The sequence below is a fragment of the Solanum verrucosum genome, unplaced genomic scaffold (assembly GCF_900185275.1).
Source record: "Solanum verrucosum unplaced genomic scaffold, falcon-dt-bn FXZP01000149.1, whole genome shotgun sequence".
Lineage (NCBI taxonomy): Eukaryota > Viridiplantae > Streptophyta > Magnoliopsida > Solanales > Solanaceae > Solanum > Solanum verrucosum.
The window spans coordinates 337,787-353,584 of NW_026020295.1; the positions used below are offsets into that span (position 1 = coordinate 337,787).

At 33.8% G+C, this 15,798-nt stretch overlaps 3 protein-coding genes across 5 annotated transcripts in view; 1 reads left to right on the plus strand and 2 right to left on the minus strand.

Moving 5' to 3' along the window:
- Positions 1 to 15,798, minus strand: part of LOC125834656 (photosystem I reaction center subunit psaK, chloroplastic) — a 204,598-nt gene that overhangs the window by 111,367 nt on the left and 77,433 nt on the right. The window lies entirely within an intron of this gene.
- On the plus strand, positions 2,011 to 7,695 carry LOC125834630 (protein NRT1/ PTR FAMILY 7.3-like). The gene is made up of 5 exons (XM_049513759.1): positions 2,011 to 2,371; positions 2,910 to 3,024; positions 5,049 to 5,266; positions 5,737 to 6,296; positions 6,429 to 7,695. The coding sequence occupies exons 1-5, from the start codon at positions 2,339 to 2,341 to the stop codon at positions 7,303 to 7,305; spliced, it is 1,803 nt and encodes a 600-aa protein (XP_049369716.1). The 5' UTR covers positions 2,011 to 2,338; the 3' UTR covers positions 7,306 to 7,695.
- On the minus strand, positions 9,930 to 15,252 carry LOC125834661 (type I inositol polyphosphate 5-phosphatase 2-like). The gene is given in 12 exon segments (XM_049513799.1): positions 9,930 to 10,386; positions 10,479 to 10,676; positions 10,943 to 11,091; positions 11,253 to 11,361; positions 11,756 to 11,946; positions 12,630 to 13,169; positions 13,171 to 13,423; positions 13,649 to 13,753; positions 13,863 to 13,950; positions 14,647 to 14,733; positions 14,924 to 15,029; positions 15,124 to 15,252. Coding segments are annotated over 12 exon segments (1,860 nt in total). The 5' UTR covers positions 15,154 to 15,252; the 3' UTR covers positions 9,930 to 10,382.

Sequence of the window (15,798 nt, forward strand, 5' to 3'; positions counted from 1 at the left end):
TGGATATCTTTATGGGAAGTTCATTGTTATTGTTATGTCATTATCTAGTGAAAAAGGATGCTAATAGGTACTATAATTAAAACCAACAAAATTTAAAATATTAAGGTGGTTTTTTTTTCTATCCGTCTAATGTAGGGTATCTTTACTTGCTAGTTACTATCTCTACTAGTGGGTAGTATGTAGCAAATACCTAATAGAGTAGTCGAGGCATGCATAATCTAGTCTGAACACTATTGAAATGGCTATTGATTTTATCATCAACTTAATAGATTAATTTCAAGATATAAGACTTTTTTACGAGTGTTTTAAAAGATTCTCCTTGCATGCATCAAATGTTCTTATTTTTCCTAGATATTCAAGTTCAAATAGCCATATATTTGTGTGGCTAAAACAATAGTACTAATAACTCATATTGTTATTTGACTTAAACTGAGTGGAGGGAACTATTTTTGGCTTATTGAAATTTGTGGGAAGATATTTTGACAACTCAAAGATATAAACTTGTAGAAGGTACTACTTACTATTTGCCTAAAAATATATAGGGATATGTCAGAAATCTTCACTTCAAGAATGCGTGGTTCACCGTACTAGAATGGATGACAGATTCTTGAGTTTGAGTTTGAGTTCAAGTTCGAATTCGAGTTCTAAGAATATAATTGTTATTTTTTTTAGTAAACATTTTCCTCTTTGACAAGTTCTATAAATGGAATGTGAATTTAAATTCGTTGAGTCAGTGAATATCAAATATATTAATTAAAAACAAAATCAAGTTGAGGCATCAATAGCTTTGGCATAATTAATCAATACATTTATGATTTAGGTAAGGAAATACTCGGGTTAAGTTATTATATGCACTAATATTGTGACTAGTTCTTTTACAATGGAAATATAGTTTAACTTATGACAGCAGCTTAGTTAGTTTTATCAGGTTACTAATTAATTTTTATATAAAAAAATTATTTGTAACTATTACTTTATAAAAGATATGATTATAGTCCCTTCGGGTGGCTTAGATAGTTTGGCTTGAGACTTCCTTAATAGAGGTCTCAAGTTTGAAATTCCTTACTTGCAAAATGCAAGCAAGGAGTCAGCCTTTCAGGTTGATCTCGTCGCATGGAGCTTGTCTGGGGTTGGTGTTCTAGGTTGAGCTCATCGCACGGAGCTTGCCTTGTGCGATACGAGTTATTGCACAAAAATAGTTTACCCAGTGCACACTCAAAGGTAACGACTATTGATTCTCTTATCAAGAAAAAAAATGACATGATTATGTAAATTCTTTAAACACCATAGAACCTTTTTTTTAGCTATAAAAAGTTGCGACACTCCTTTGATGAAGAAACAAATACTCACCATATTTAATATAATTGAGATGCACTCTTGAATCTTGATAATCAATTACTATATGCTTATCATCTTAAACATAAAGTAATGACTAAACATTTGATAAAACTAAGAATACATAGTAAGTAATTTTGGGAAGATATAAAAGGAAATAAAAAATAATAATTTAGGTAAAGCAAATAAGGTTAATAAAAGTGTCAAAATCAAAATCTCTGTCCAACTTTGTATCACAGGCCTCCAAAATCATTCAACAGAGCTTCACACTAAAGTGTTTGATGTGTCAATTCAACCAATTGAAAGAACACCAAATGACATTCAAATATATGGGACCCCTCAACATTAGTCTTTTAAAAAAAATTCCTCTGATGTTTAATAATTTAGAGTTCGATTAATTTAATTTCACGCCAAAAAGTCCTACTAAAGCACTTCCTATCAAAAGTGCTCCATAATCAAAGCTTGAAATCAAATCGACGAGCACGATTATTTCAACACAATCTTTGGTGGTGATCCAATATATTAGGTTTTTCATCTAATGTTCAATACTTGTTTTGGAGTTTGATTAATTTGAAATCGTGTTGAAAAGTCTTATTTTAAGGTAGAACGCTCTTTATTAAAGACAATATTATTCAAAACTTGAACACGAGAGGAGTAGATTGGTGACCCCACTATTAGGTAATTTGTTTGATGTGTTAGATAACAAACAAAAAGTAGCTACCCTCTCATATCCCATTTGCTTACGTCCAAAAATATCAACTTAATTAAACCAAAATGATCTTGTACCTATTAATTTTTTCTTCTTCTTTTTTCTTCCTAATTTAAAAATCATTTTGCCTCTACCGTCCACTTAACTCTCACTAACTTCTATATATAGTTTCATTCACTTGCAATTTACTCACAAAATCTTTTCTTTCTTGGTTTCTTCTCTCATCTTCCACCATTGAGAAAACTCACTTAGTACTAAATCTTTTAATTAATTAAGCAAAACCTTTGGGTCATTATGTCAATGGCTTGCTTGGAACTCTCCAAAGAGGTTAGTAATATTCAACATCTAGGTTATCTCTCTTCATTTTCTCCCTTGAACATCTTCATAAAGATTACAAAGTCACTAAGAAAAAAAATAGAAATTAGTGATCGATAAATTTTGTAGCTAAAGAAACAAATTAGTTGATAATCCTACAATGGATTAACGATAGATTATCAAGAATATGTTAGCTACGAACGATTTACCAACTAAGGTCGTAGCTATGAACTTTTTTCCCTAGTTGTAGTGTCTATCATTTACCAAACTTTGATTCTTTAAGACAAAAGGTTACATATATGATGTGCAATATATCAATTTTATCAAGGAAATGTTTTCTCATGCAAAGAATTGTACATATGAACAATAAATTTAACTTGTATACACGGATAAAGAATTCACATTGCACACTATGCTATAGGCAATCTGCTTTTATTTTTCAAGTTAGTAATAACTTATTAATAATTATTTATAATAATCTTTTTGATGTCCTTAGAATATATAGTAAAAGTTATTTTTTACACTAACTTTTTTTTATTTATGAAATCAGGTGAAGCTGAAAGAGGAAGATGTAGAGTGCACCAAGGATGGAAGTGTTGATTTGAAAGGAAATGCAGCAATTAGAGAAACAAGTGGGAAATGGGTGGCTGGATTTATGATACTGTGTAAGCTTTTCTTTTAAAAAATATATTAATCATATTACTAAAAAATATTCATTTTTTAAAAGAATAAAAAGGAAGAAAAGGACATAAAGTAGTAGTGATATCTGCATCTACTTATCTTTCTTTTGAGTTATATATATCAACATTAAAAATTATTATATCATGTATATACATGGTATATACTATCAGCATCCACAACAACTAATTAAGTTTATTTGTTTTAAATAATCTTTTGCTATTTTGAGTTTAAGATGCAATTTATAAACTTGGTCCAGACTTTGATTGTTCATGTTATATTAGTTCACGCACTAAGTGTGCAATCTAAAAGATATAGGGCATGTTAAAATCTCACATAAGTTATAGCTGTTTATAGGATTTTGCGCAATTTTTACCACTTAAACCAACTTTTCGAAATAGAGTTAGAACAGATTTTTATTATTTACGAATACTAACTAATATGCAATTATCTGCTTATTATTATTCCGATCTTCTTCTTTTTTTGTAATTATATATATATTTTCTGTGGGGTGGAAAAAAAGAGAAAATAAATCATGAAAATTCTAGAGTAACTGAAGCCAGCTATCATATGTCTGGAAGCTAGAAAATGACGAGTATGAAAAGACCAAAAGCCTAACACTTTGCAATAAAACTAAGACGTGTGTCAAATTTACTTGGCCTATTAGATGGTACATTTTTTTAGCCCCTAGTGTTTTATTTGCATGTGAGAGGATAACACGTGATACGTGGATTAGGCATGAACATGAGTTCAAATTTATAGTAGATAACAATTTGATATTGGAAAACTAAAAAAAAAAGTTATTATATACCTATGTTTTGAACAACAAATTAATAACACTAAAGAATCTAATCTGTTGGTTATACGGAAAAAAAAAGGTGCATAGGGTTTTATCCATATGCAAGTAAGATAACTTGTGATAGGTAGAGTAAGCACACGCCATATATTCAAACTCTGCAGTTTAATATATAAATAAATAAATAAATATACTTATTATTCATCTGAATTTCGAACCATGCGCTATCACCCAAATGGGAAAAAATAGATTCTCATAGTTTTCAATAGGGATTTGTGAAGTATAATTCTTGTGGAAGGCAAAAAATGGGATAGTGAAGTGACAAGAAAAGCATGCACTATTGGGAAATGACATCATTGACACATACTTAAGAAATGTTAGGCCATGAAAATAACAGAAAAAATCATTTAAATTTTTTTTAAATATTAGAGTTAAATTTAAAATTGTGATTGATTATAAATATTTAAATTAAATGTACTTTTATAAAAAAAATTGAAATATAATTTTAAAATACCTAAGAACTTCAAAATGTATTTGAAATTTTATGATCAAAAATTGATTTTTAAATAAAGCGATAATTTTGAAAAAAATATAAAAAAATTCTTATGATCAAAAAGGTCCGAAGAGGAGATGTGGTGGGGTTAGAAACGTCATCCTTGATGACAAAACTATATTCTTGGTCTTGTTGGGTGGGTGGGTCACTTTATTATGTGATCTGGACTATCACTTATCCTGGACTTTTTGCCTTTTCATATACAGACAATATATATTTATTAAGAACATTTGTCGATATATGATACTGATAATGACGGAATTAGGTTGCTGCTTCCTTATAATAACTACATATAGGATAAATATTTATTTATATTAAATTTTTATATCTTTCCAATCATTAATTCAATAACTAAGGTGTTAATTTTTTCCATTATTTTTATCCTTGCTAATAAAGGATCTAGAAAAATTTGTATGTCTTTCCAACTATATCTTTATACTATTATTTTCTTAATAGTGTTCAATTTTCAAGAGAAATTTATTAATGAGGGGTAGTTTTGTAAACTGTAATATTGTATTTATTAATGAGGGGTAGTTTTGTAAACTGTAATATTGTATTTATTAATTTCTTAATTGACATGAATTTTAGGTAAAGTAATACTTATTTTGGGACGGGGTATCTTCTTCTTTAATTGACATCTGGTTTCCATATTGATTATGTAGTGAATCAAGCTTTAGCAACTCTGGCATTTTTTGGAGTTGGAGTGAATATGGTGTTGTTCCTCACAAGGGTGCTGAAAGAAAACAATGCTGATGCTGCTAATAGTGTGAGCAAATGGACTGGCACAGTCTATATTTGCTCCCTTGTTGGTGCTTTCCTTAGTGACTCTTATTGGGGAAGATTCAAAACTTGTGCCATTTTCCAAGTCATCTATGTAACTGTAAGTATCCACTACCTCCCAACATATTTATCTAGATATTGAAAAACTCTTTTTTTTTATAATCATGATATACCTGATAACACTATCCACCAAGGCTTGGACGATAGGAAGAAATCACCTAGTAATTTTGCCTTCATTGAGATTTGAACCTAAGACGGCATTATTTTCAAACAACTTGCCACTCCTCTAGTACTAGATATTGAAAAACAACTTTAAACACACTAGCACATAAACTTTGCACAAATGCTATTCCTATTTTTTCTCACAACAGTGATGTTCGAGCTGACTTATGCACACCTTGAATATCCCACTAAGTACCTTCTACCTTCCACAAGCAAGGTACTTAGGGAATTTTGCCCGCTAAGAGTAGGCAAATGAGAAGTAATCACCTAATGTTTTTTCGGCTATTTAGTGTTGATTAACAAGAGTCCTTAATCTTGCTCTTACTAAGTTTGAAACTTGATTGACAGGGATTGTCATTACTAGCACTAGCATCACAACTTTACTTGCTCAAACCTAAAGGTTGTGGGAATCGAACAACTCTATGTGGAGAACATTCAACCATGGAGGTTGGTCTATTCTATGTCTCAGTGTACATGATTGCCCTAGGATATGGTGGTTATCAGCCAAATATTGCTACCTTTGGGGCTGATCAGTTCGACGAGCAGCATCCGGGGGAATGTTCATCTAAAGTAGCCTTCTTCAGCTACTTCTATCTGTTCATGAACCTTGGATCACTCTTCTCTAACACCATTCTAGACTACTTTGAAGATGAGGGAATGTGGGCTCTTGGATTTTGGGCGTCTGCAGCGTCTGCATTTGCAGCATTGATTCTCTTTCTTGGAGGCACTGCTAGGTACAGACACTTCAAGTCTAGTGGAAATCCTCTTTCCAGGTTTGGTCAAGTTTTAGTTGCAGCAACAAAGAAAGGTAAAGTGGAGGCGCCGGAAAATGAAGACGACTTCTACCAAGGGGAAGACGACGATGACACAACTGGTGGTAGAAAAATGCTACACACCCATGGTTTCAAGTAAGTAGAAATGCACCATATACTCAACTTTGTCATTTAAACCATTGACAAAGTCGTAGTCACATTGAGCTTAAGTCGCAGACATCTAGTTACCATTCTATAATGCACTAAACTGGATTTTTCTACTGGCAGATTCTTGGACAGAGCAGCTGTGGTGACATCAAAGGAACTTGAGAGCCAGAAGCAGGGTGATCACAACCCGTGGCGTCTCTGCCCTATATCACAAGTTGAGGAAGTTAAATGCATTTTGAGGTTGCTGCCAATTTGGCTATGTACCATTATCTACTCTGTAGTTTTCACGCAAATGGCCTCGCTCTTTGTCGAGCAAGGTGATGCCATGAAAACTACAATAGCAAACTTTAGGATTCCAGCAGCAAGCATGTCTACCTTTGACATCCTTAGTGTAGCAGGTGTCATATTTCTTAATCGCAGAGTTCTTAATCCGCTAGTCAAAAGGTTCAAGAAGTGCAAGGATGATGATGCCGGGCTAACTGAACTACAGCGGATGGGTATTGGACTAGTCATAGCAGTGATGGCTATGCTTTCATCAGGAATTGTGGAGTGCTACAGGCTTAAGTATGCTAGTAATGACTGCAAACACTGTGAAGGTTCAAGCTCTCTTAACATCTTCTGGCAAGTCCCACAATATGCTTTCATAGGAGCTTCAGAAGTATTCATGTATGTAGCTCAACTAGAATTCTTCAATGCGCAAGCACCTGATGGACTTAAAAGCTTTGGAAGTGCACTATGCATGACATCAATATCATTAGGGAACTACGTGAGTAGCTTTCTCGTGAGCATAGTGATGAAAATATCAGCAACTGATAACATGCCTGGATGGATACCGGGAAACCTTAACAAAGGTCATTTAGACAGATTCTATTTTCTATTAGCTGGTTTGACACTTCTAGATTTGGTTGCATACATTGCATGTGCTAAGTGGTACAAAAATATCAAGCATAGTGAAAAGATTCAGGAACACGAGGAAGAGGACACGTGTGAAGTCTAACATACCTGATATGGACCATACCTTAGGCATGTTTTGCCAAAACCATATGAATAAGAGGAAGACGCGCAGTCACCACCACAACAACGTTTTGTGTAGAGTTTATGATTGGTAATTGGATTTCCTCCCACTCCAGTGATCCAACTCAATCAATTCAAAATGCCCAGCTCTGCGGAATTCTCCAGGGGCTGGACTACTCTTAATTTTCTAGGTCCATCGTTTCTCATTGTTGCTGCATTTGTTGGTTGTCATATTAGTTCTAAAAATTGACAAGCATTTTGGATTGATATGTAAATTGGATTGGTTTATCCTGTATCCAGGAAACTTTTGAAAAGTACTGCTGTACTCATAAATATTCCATGTATTAAAAGATCTCATTAATTGCATAAGCAATTCAGTGCTCGAAGTGTTTTCCTCACAAAATAGTCCCACGAAGAACATAAGTTCATATTTACTAGTTGTAAAATATGACTGTCCAAAGAGGGATTCAGGTCATCAAAAAGAATGCAAATTCCGAGAAAAGAAACACAACACTAGAAACTAAAAAAATAAAAAAATAAAAATTCCATTGTTTTGTTTTATCCGCGATACTGATACCTGTTTCATAGGTGTAAACCTAGAAAATCCAGAAGGAACTGAGATGATGATGACTAGACATGGTGAAATCTGAATTGAAAATGCAACACAAAGATATCTAACTGCTATCTTTCATTCACAGGTAACTTCAAAAGATAATAAACCACACTTAAGGAACTTCTGCATTTCATCACAGAAAGATTAAGTTGAGCTTAAAAACAACTGCATGTAAGAAAGAATTATAAACTATAGCCTAGATGTGAACTACACATCATGATTTCTACTTAAATAAACGGTTACGGCACAAATAAACTTTGGACCTTATAAACTTGTATATGGTGAGTAGATTTTTAAAATGCATTTTATTCACCAAATTGATATGGAGAAATGCAACTTTTACTACTTTAATTTATGAAAATATGAAATGAATCTCTGTTCCTCTTCGCTCAACAGTTAATCAAATTGACTTTCAATAAACCAAATCCAATCAAATAAACATTCCTTTGTCTTAAAATGCTTAGCTCTTTTTGATTTCTGTGATTCAAATTAGAGGAAAGTTTAACCAAATTTTTGAAAATGCATTCTCCTCACCATAATTTTGGAAGTATGAAATGTATCTATGTTCTGCTTCGCTCAATAGTTAATCAAATGACTTCAAATAAACCGAAAATGATATGAACACTAAGCATCAAACATTCCTTTGACCAAAATGCTTACCTCTTTCCGATTTCCGGTTTCAAATTAGGGAAAGTTTAATCAAAATTTTGATAAATGCATTTTACTCACCATATTAATATCGAGAAATGCATCTAATATTACTTCAATTTTTGAAAAACTATGAAACCTATCTAAGTTCCGCTCCGCTCAACAGTTAATCAAATTGACTATCAATAAACAAAAAAATTAGCAATCAAATGAGAAGACGATAGTAGCTGCTAATAGAACGACTTACATATGTTACAGGTTCAAATTAGGGAAACTGTAACCAATTTTTTCAAAAATGCATTTCACTCACAATATTAATATCGAGAAATGCAACTTATAGTACTTCAATTTCTGAAAAATATGAAACTTTTCTATGTTCCTCTTCGCTCAACAGTTAATCAAATTGACTCTCAATAAACGAAAATGTACAAATCAAATGAAAAGACGATAGTAGTTGATAATAGAACGACTTACAGATTTTACAGGTTCATCGATTTGCTCGAAGGAATTTAACATCCATGATTTGATTCGGAAACACTCGTTTCCGGCGACATAGAATCGGAAAATAACAAATTGCCGGCGTTTTTTGCCGACGAAAGGCGATCCGACGCCTCAGATCTGAAAACGTACGTTCCAGTAGGGAGATTTATCGTGAAAATATTTTGCGGGAAATTAATTTCTTGTGTTTATCTTTATATAGGAGTAATATATAAGAAAGTTTAGGATAATAACACTCTTGGTTGCTCACTTTTGGGTAAATTCAAATTTTGGTCCCTATAAAACATAATTTAACATATTTAATTTTCAACTAATTAAAATATTTGATTTTGGTCCTTCAATATTGGAAATGTGTTGTATTTAGACTTTTTTTTAGAAGTAAATTATACTCAAATATGCAGTAACTATACAATTTTAACATAATATATGGATAATTAAATGGTTGAACTGTTAATACTTCAAAAAAGATTATGATTATTTACAAGCAAAAGGATTAAAAGTGCACATTTCAAGTAATTGAAGGTTAATTATGTTTGGTTGAATATCATAAAGACTAAAAATTTGATTCCCGACTTAAAAACATATTCAACAATGAAATGAATGCTTGAAACTAAAAATTGAATAAAATAATCTTTCGTTTCTTTCCACATAACAAATCTATGAATTACAATGACTATATACTCGGTGTAATTCCACAAGTGCGATCTGGAGAGGATGGTGTGTACACAGCCTTACCCCTACCTTGTGAAGATAGAGAGGTTGTTTCCGATAGATACTCAGCTCAAGTAAACATAAATCTCTGAACAATAACAATAAGCCCTTCACAACTAGAAACTCTATTTCATGAGTTAAAGAATAGAACACTATATAACTTCTGTTAAGTTAACCTGTTACAAACACAAAAGATGTCTACTCTAAAAGCAAACTTTGAAATGTGTATCAAGAGTTAATTTCATAATTTACAAAACCATACAACAAAAAACTTGGGAAGAACAAAATTTACAATAAGGGGAAATTCCCTCAAAATTCTATTTTTTTAATAACAAAACATTAAAGCATGAGATTCTGTGGTTCAAACTATTCATTGCTCAACTATATATATATATATATATGTATGTTGAGTCTCTGAAAGACACGAATTTTGTCTCGTGTCTTATCTCCTTTCAAAATAACAGGATTTTGAATACCTTGCAGGCTTGTCCGTCATATAAAACATTTTGAATCTACTGATTGACTCTAGATCCTGGATTCGCATGCTATGTCTTAAAGTACATATGTACATGATGCTTCATTTCTGATTCCTAACTGAAAACACCAAAAATTTCGTGTGATTATCACCGACTCATTTACTTGTCATTCTTGATGAAAACTTATCTGAAAAAGCTTCTAAGTCTTACTCTTCAATATCTAGCAGGATCCCTGGATGTACAGCGGCGGTGTTAACATTGAGGACTCTCTGGAGCTTTCTGTGATCGAATATTTCAACTTCTACCGAGAACATTGAGCTTACAGGCTTGTGATCAGATAGTCTTAACTCGGCTCGCTTGTAAAAGAGCTGTTTTATACCTTTCCCTAACCACAGTATACGGTCACACCTGCACGATATTAGGAAATACTCATTTCAACTTCTATTGTCAGAACGAATTTAATTTATATGCACTGTCAGTACAATATATGATCGACTATAATAAGTGGGATCAGTGAAAAATAAGACGGGTAACATGCTATAACAGGTTAAAATACACTGGCAGTGTATGTAAGTTAAATCCTATCAAAATATGCTGAAATATTGTGATCGTGACAATGTCTTGTTCGAGTCCATGATTTTGAAATTTGTTCATTTAAGAGAAATGTCACTTACCAAGCTGGTGATCTCTTCTTCTCCCCTTCTCTTGGACTCTCCCCGACATATCTATCCGTGTTGATCTCATACTTGTATGTTGGTGCAAAGTTAATAGCCCCTTCTTTCCAACCAGCAAAAACATTGCCATTTCGAAGTTCGTTGATTAGCTGCCATGTGATGATATCATTAGAGCTTAAGTTATATACATGAACAACACAGAGAATTTTTATACATCTGGGGCAATTTTTAACCGGTTATAGCAGGTTATTTCTTCCGTTTCCTAATTACCATATCATGTTTGATACGTAGAGTTAGTGATGAGTCTTACCTCATCGTTGTTGAGAAGTTCATCCCATTGTTTTCTGGCAACTAGCTTCCGCACCTCAGCATCCAACATATTGATTCGATAATTCAGATCCCCAAACCAGAATATCTGACTGCTTACATTAAAGGATGGCGTATAAATTGTGTGTATAAATACTGCACATCTCATTTGAAATTAGAAAATACAACTCTTTGTTAGAGCTTCAACACATGCTATATATTTCTGCTATTTATTGTTGAACAGAAAACACTGAGCAGTTATCGTCACGTCTAAATCTAGTACTCCATATAATTGAGAAAATCATCCATAGCATTAGAAATAATAATGTGAAAAGGACCAGATAATGTATATGGCATGTTTAAGACCATAAGATCAAATGGCGTTTTGTTACATTCTACATATCTTTAGGTTACGACCACAAGATTCAATAGTCTTCATTACTTCCTTAAACTCCGTGTCAAGTCAAAACCAGACAAACAGATTGAAATGGATGGAGTGTTACTTACTCATGAGATGGAATTGTTTGTGGTTGATCTGCATCAGTGTCGAATACAGATGAGAAATGTGTGCGCTTCATAATTTCGTATACATCAGCGTTACGCCTTTGATCCGCCCTGTCCTTTTGGCCAGAAGTTAAATGTGAACAAACAAAGCATAGCCTTGACTGGAAAAGAGACATGCTCACAGAAACAGATCCCTGTAAAGAACCATAAATTAGTATCAGCTTTAGGTTTCATGTAAAGCAATAGGTTCAAGAAAATGCAAGACACGAAGCATCCCGCGTTCACGCAGGTTTCAGGGAAGGGCTGAACCCAATGGAACTTGACATAGACAGTCTATCTTGATGCAAGCATCAATGTTGCTTCCACCCCTTGAACCCGTGACCTATAGGTCATACAGAGACAACTTTACCATTTCTCTAAGGCACCCCTTCATTCAACAGATTATACACAGTATAATTTTCCGAATGGGATTCAATTGAACCCCTTCATTACATGTAGCTCCGCTACCGGGTATATGGTTGTGAACTAAGAGAATCTACTAGGGAATAGCACTCAAAATACTAGCTAAATATGATTACTCAGAAAGTGATCTTCCAAATAACCATTTTGATTAGAAGATAGGAAATAAGGGGGAATAAAGCTATGTTTCTCCAACTCCTCAAAAGTGCCTCTGGGTGTGTGTGTGTCGGATCCTCAAAAAATAGTGTATATTTCAATGATCAGACACGGGTTTGGCAGCATATTTGGAGAATCCGAGCAACACGGGTATAAAGCCCTCAAAAGTTCATATGTCCTTTTTGACTCCAATATTTCACTTTCTACAACTAGTGAATGCTGATGCTTGATTCAATGAAGTTCTTGAAAGAAGAAGCAGTACCTTGTTTCCCATGTATCCCATAAGTCCAACTCCGACGGGGGAGACTTGCAAGTTGTTTATGTGCCTTCTCAACCTCCTACGGACCCAAATCGATACATATATCCCAACCATCTGCTTGCTAACAATACGAATATACCTCGGATGTGAATTCACACCATGTTTTAGAAGTGATCTTTCATCTTCGAACTCTGTGAATTCCTCAAAGAGATCATTTTCCTCGTCAGAAAATTGATTGGAGCCATCAGAAAGAGCATCAAGAACTTCAGGTTCCTCTTGTTGATTCGTCCACAATGATCCCAAGTCTTTGGAGCTTTGGTGCCGTCTTTTTAACCTGCTACCATCTAATCCAACATCATGATTGCTAAAAGCTAGAGCACAGTTGCTTGATACTCTTCTCAACTTAAAAGTCGAAGAAAGGACCTGAGGCGTTGCATCGAGTGAACGTTCAGGCCAATCCAATCGACTATCACAATCAATGCCATATAATCTCTTTAATTGCAAGTTCCTCCTCAGGTTGATCATGCTATCTTCAGTGAAAAAACCTGGTGTTCATCGACACCTCTGCCATTATATCTAGTGCAGTAGTAGTAGTTACCACATCAGCAATTATATCAGCTGCAGGAGAAGTCCTTAACACCGGAGACGGTGGAGCACTGTAACTCTTTAGCTTAGCCTCAGGTTCCACTGTCGTTCTATTTAACGTTCTGCGTATAATCGTCTCCCATTTTGGAATTGGCCTTCTATTTTCTGCTCCCAGTACATTTCCAGCATTTAGAGGAACTACCTCTTGGAAACTGTAATGAGAAAATATAATTTCACTATAAGTTTGAACTGATTTAGCTAGACAAGAAGATTTTGTTAGCTATGAGCTATTTAGCGACAGATTCACAATAAACTTCATAGTTAGATCCATTTTTTTCCTTTTTGTAGTTGTAAGGGGATTCATATAGGTAAAGGCAAAGAATAAGAGCGATACACGGATCGATTAAAACGGGTAAAATTGATGGAAAAGCACATACCCAAGGATGTATATATCAGCTGGTTCATTCATACAAAGCCACTCATCAATCTCAAGATCCTCATCTGGAAGTCTTCCAGCAACATTCCAAGTTCCTATAGTAACTCTGAAGGGAAATTAGGGGATATGTAAGTCTCCGAGGAACGATAAAATCTTATAACTAGATACCAGTATCACAAAAAGCAAATCGAAACGAACTGAATTTAAAGCCAAACCTCACTTCTTTTGTATTAATATACTGAACTCTCAGAGTTTCTGATTTCCCTCTCCTGTGTCTAGATGAATACTTGGTTGAAGTCTTCCCTGAGTAATTTCAATTCAAATTTTCAAATAGCTGAATATATCGAAAAAAAAGCTAGAATAGTTGAAATATCTAAGGCACAATGGAACTATATTAAGTGTATTTCCATACATAATGGCATTTCCACATGCCCCGACTATCACACCAGTTACCTGCTACCTCCCACTTGCATAGGTACCGGTTAACTATGGTCACCAAGGCTTAGACAAATGGAAAAACTCATCTAGTATTTTTTGCATCTTAACTTGTTGGCAACATTTAGGCATGATCATGAAATTGATCACAATTAAAGTCATGATTGTAGTAGTTTACATGTAAGGCTTTGCCTATTCCACCACTTACCTAGGTATCGGGTGACTCTGTCCGTCAAGGCTTAGGCAGATGGAAATAGATCACTATTAGCATTTTTTTTTAGACAAATTGCATCCTAACTTCTCATCATATACAAAATTTAGGCATGATCATGAAATGAAGCACAATCAAAGTAATAATTGTAGTAGAGTCTTCAACTATTCCACCGGTTACTTGATACCTTCCACTTACACAGGTACCAGGTAACTACCAACCAAGGCTTAGGCAGATGAGAATAAATCATCTAGTATTTTCTTAGTTGGAGTTACCAGTAGTACATGATGGAATAGTCGAGGTGTGCACAAGCTAACCAAAAGGATAAACTGAAACAGAACTTCAAGTAGTACCTGAAGTTTGAGGCTGGCAATCAGTAGGTTTTCCTGGTGATCTGTGCCAATGATCTTCATGCACCCTTTCATCTTTAAGTGAACAAACTACAAATTTTTCCCAAAAAAAAACAACTAATCAAGAAACTTAAAAGAAACAACAACATACTCATTATAATCCCACGAGTAAACTCGAGTTTGTTGTGTGTATACGCAGTCTTACCCCTACCTTGTAAAAGTAAAGAGACTATTTCTGATAGACATCGACTATGAAACTTAAAAGAAAAAAGAAACATACCATCATCCTCACTCTCTGTCTCAGTATCAACTTCATCTTCACTAAAATCATAAAGTTTAGGCTGAATATTAAACCATTTCTTCATCACAATTGAAGGCCAAAATGCCTAAAACCAAAATAAAACAAATCACTCTTCAATATCACCACAACTAAGAAATATACTATACAATATATTTTGTTAAGAATAAATAAACAAATACCTCTGATCTTTTTCCTCTTCTTGTTTTCATTTGCACAAGAAAGAAAAAGTTGGAAACTTTTAGAACTTAATGAAGTTCAAGAAACAATAAATGCTAGTAAATTATATGTTTTCAAGAATGCCAAGAAAAAAAAAAGTGTCACAAAAGACTTGAACTTTTTGCCAGTGTTCTTGGAGTTTCCACATGTATTTAAGGACATTCTCTTAGACCATTTAACAAACAAGTTGCTTAACAACGCAGTATTCCTTCAATTTTAGGTCTCATTCATGACGTGAGATACCGTGAAAAAGATTAATTTTATACTACAATAATTTGGCATTATAATCCCAAGTTAAATTTACGTTATCAATCAAACACAATATAAAATTAATATCATTTTATCCTATCAAACTCGAGATGAATTAGTGCTACCAAACGACCCCTTAATATCTCGGATTTAAACCCTAATTATGAAATTGCCTTTATTAGAGAGTGAACTTCCTGACGCGAATCAAAATTTAGTTGGATCCCAATACAGACACCAGACATAAAGTGTGAAACAAAAAAACAAGAAGTTACTAATTACAAAGAAGATTCTTACAAAGACCAAATGGAACAGGACAGAAAAAAGTTATGGCCAAGCTTAACATACATCAATTTCCTCAACTTGCATTTTGTGTGTTTTTTTTTAAAAAA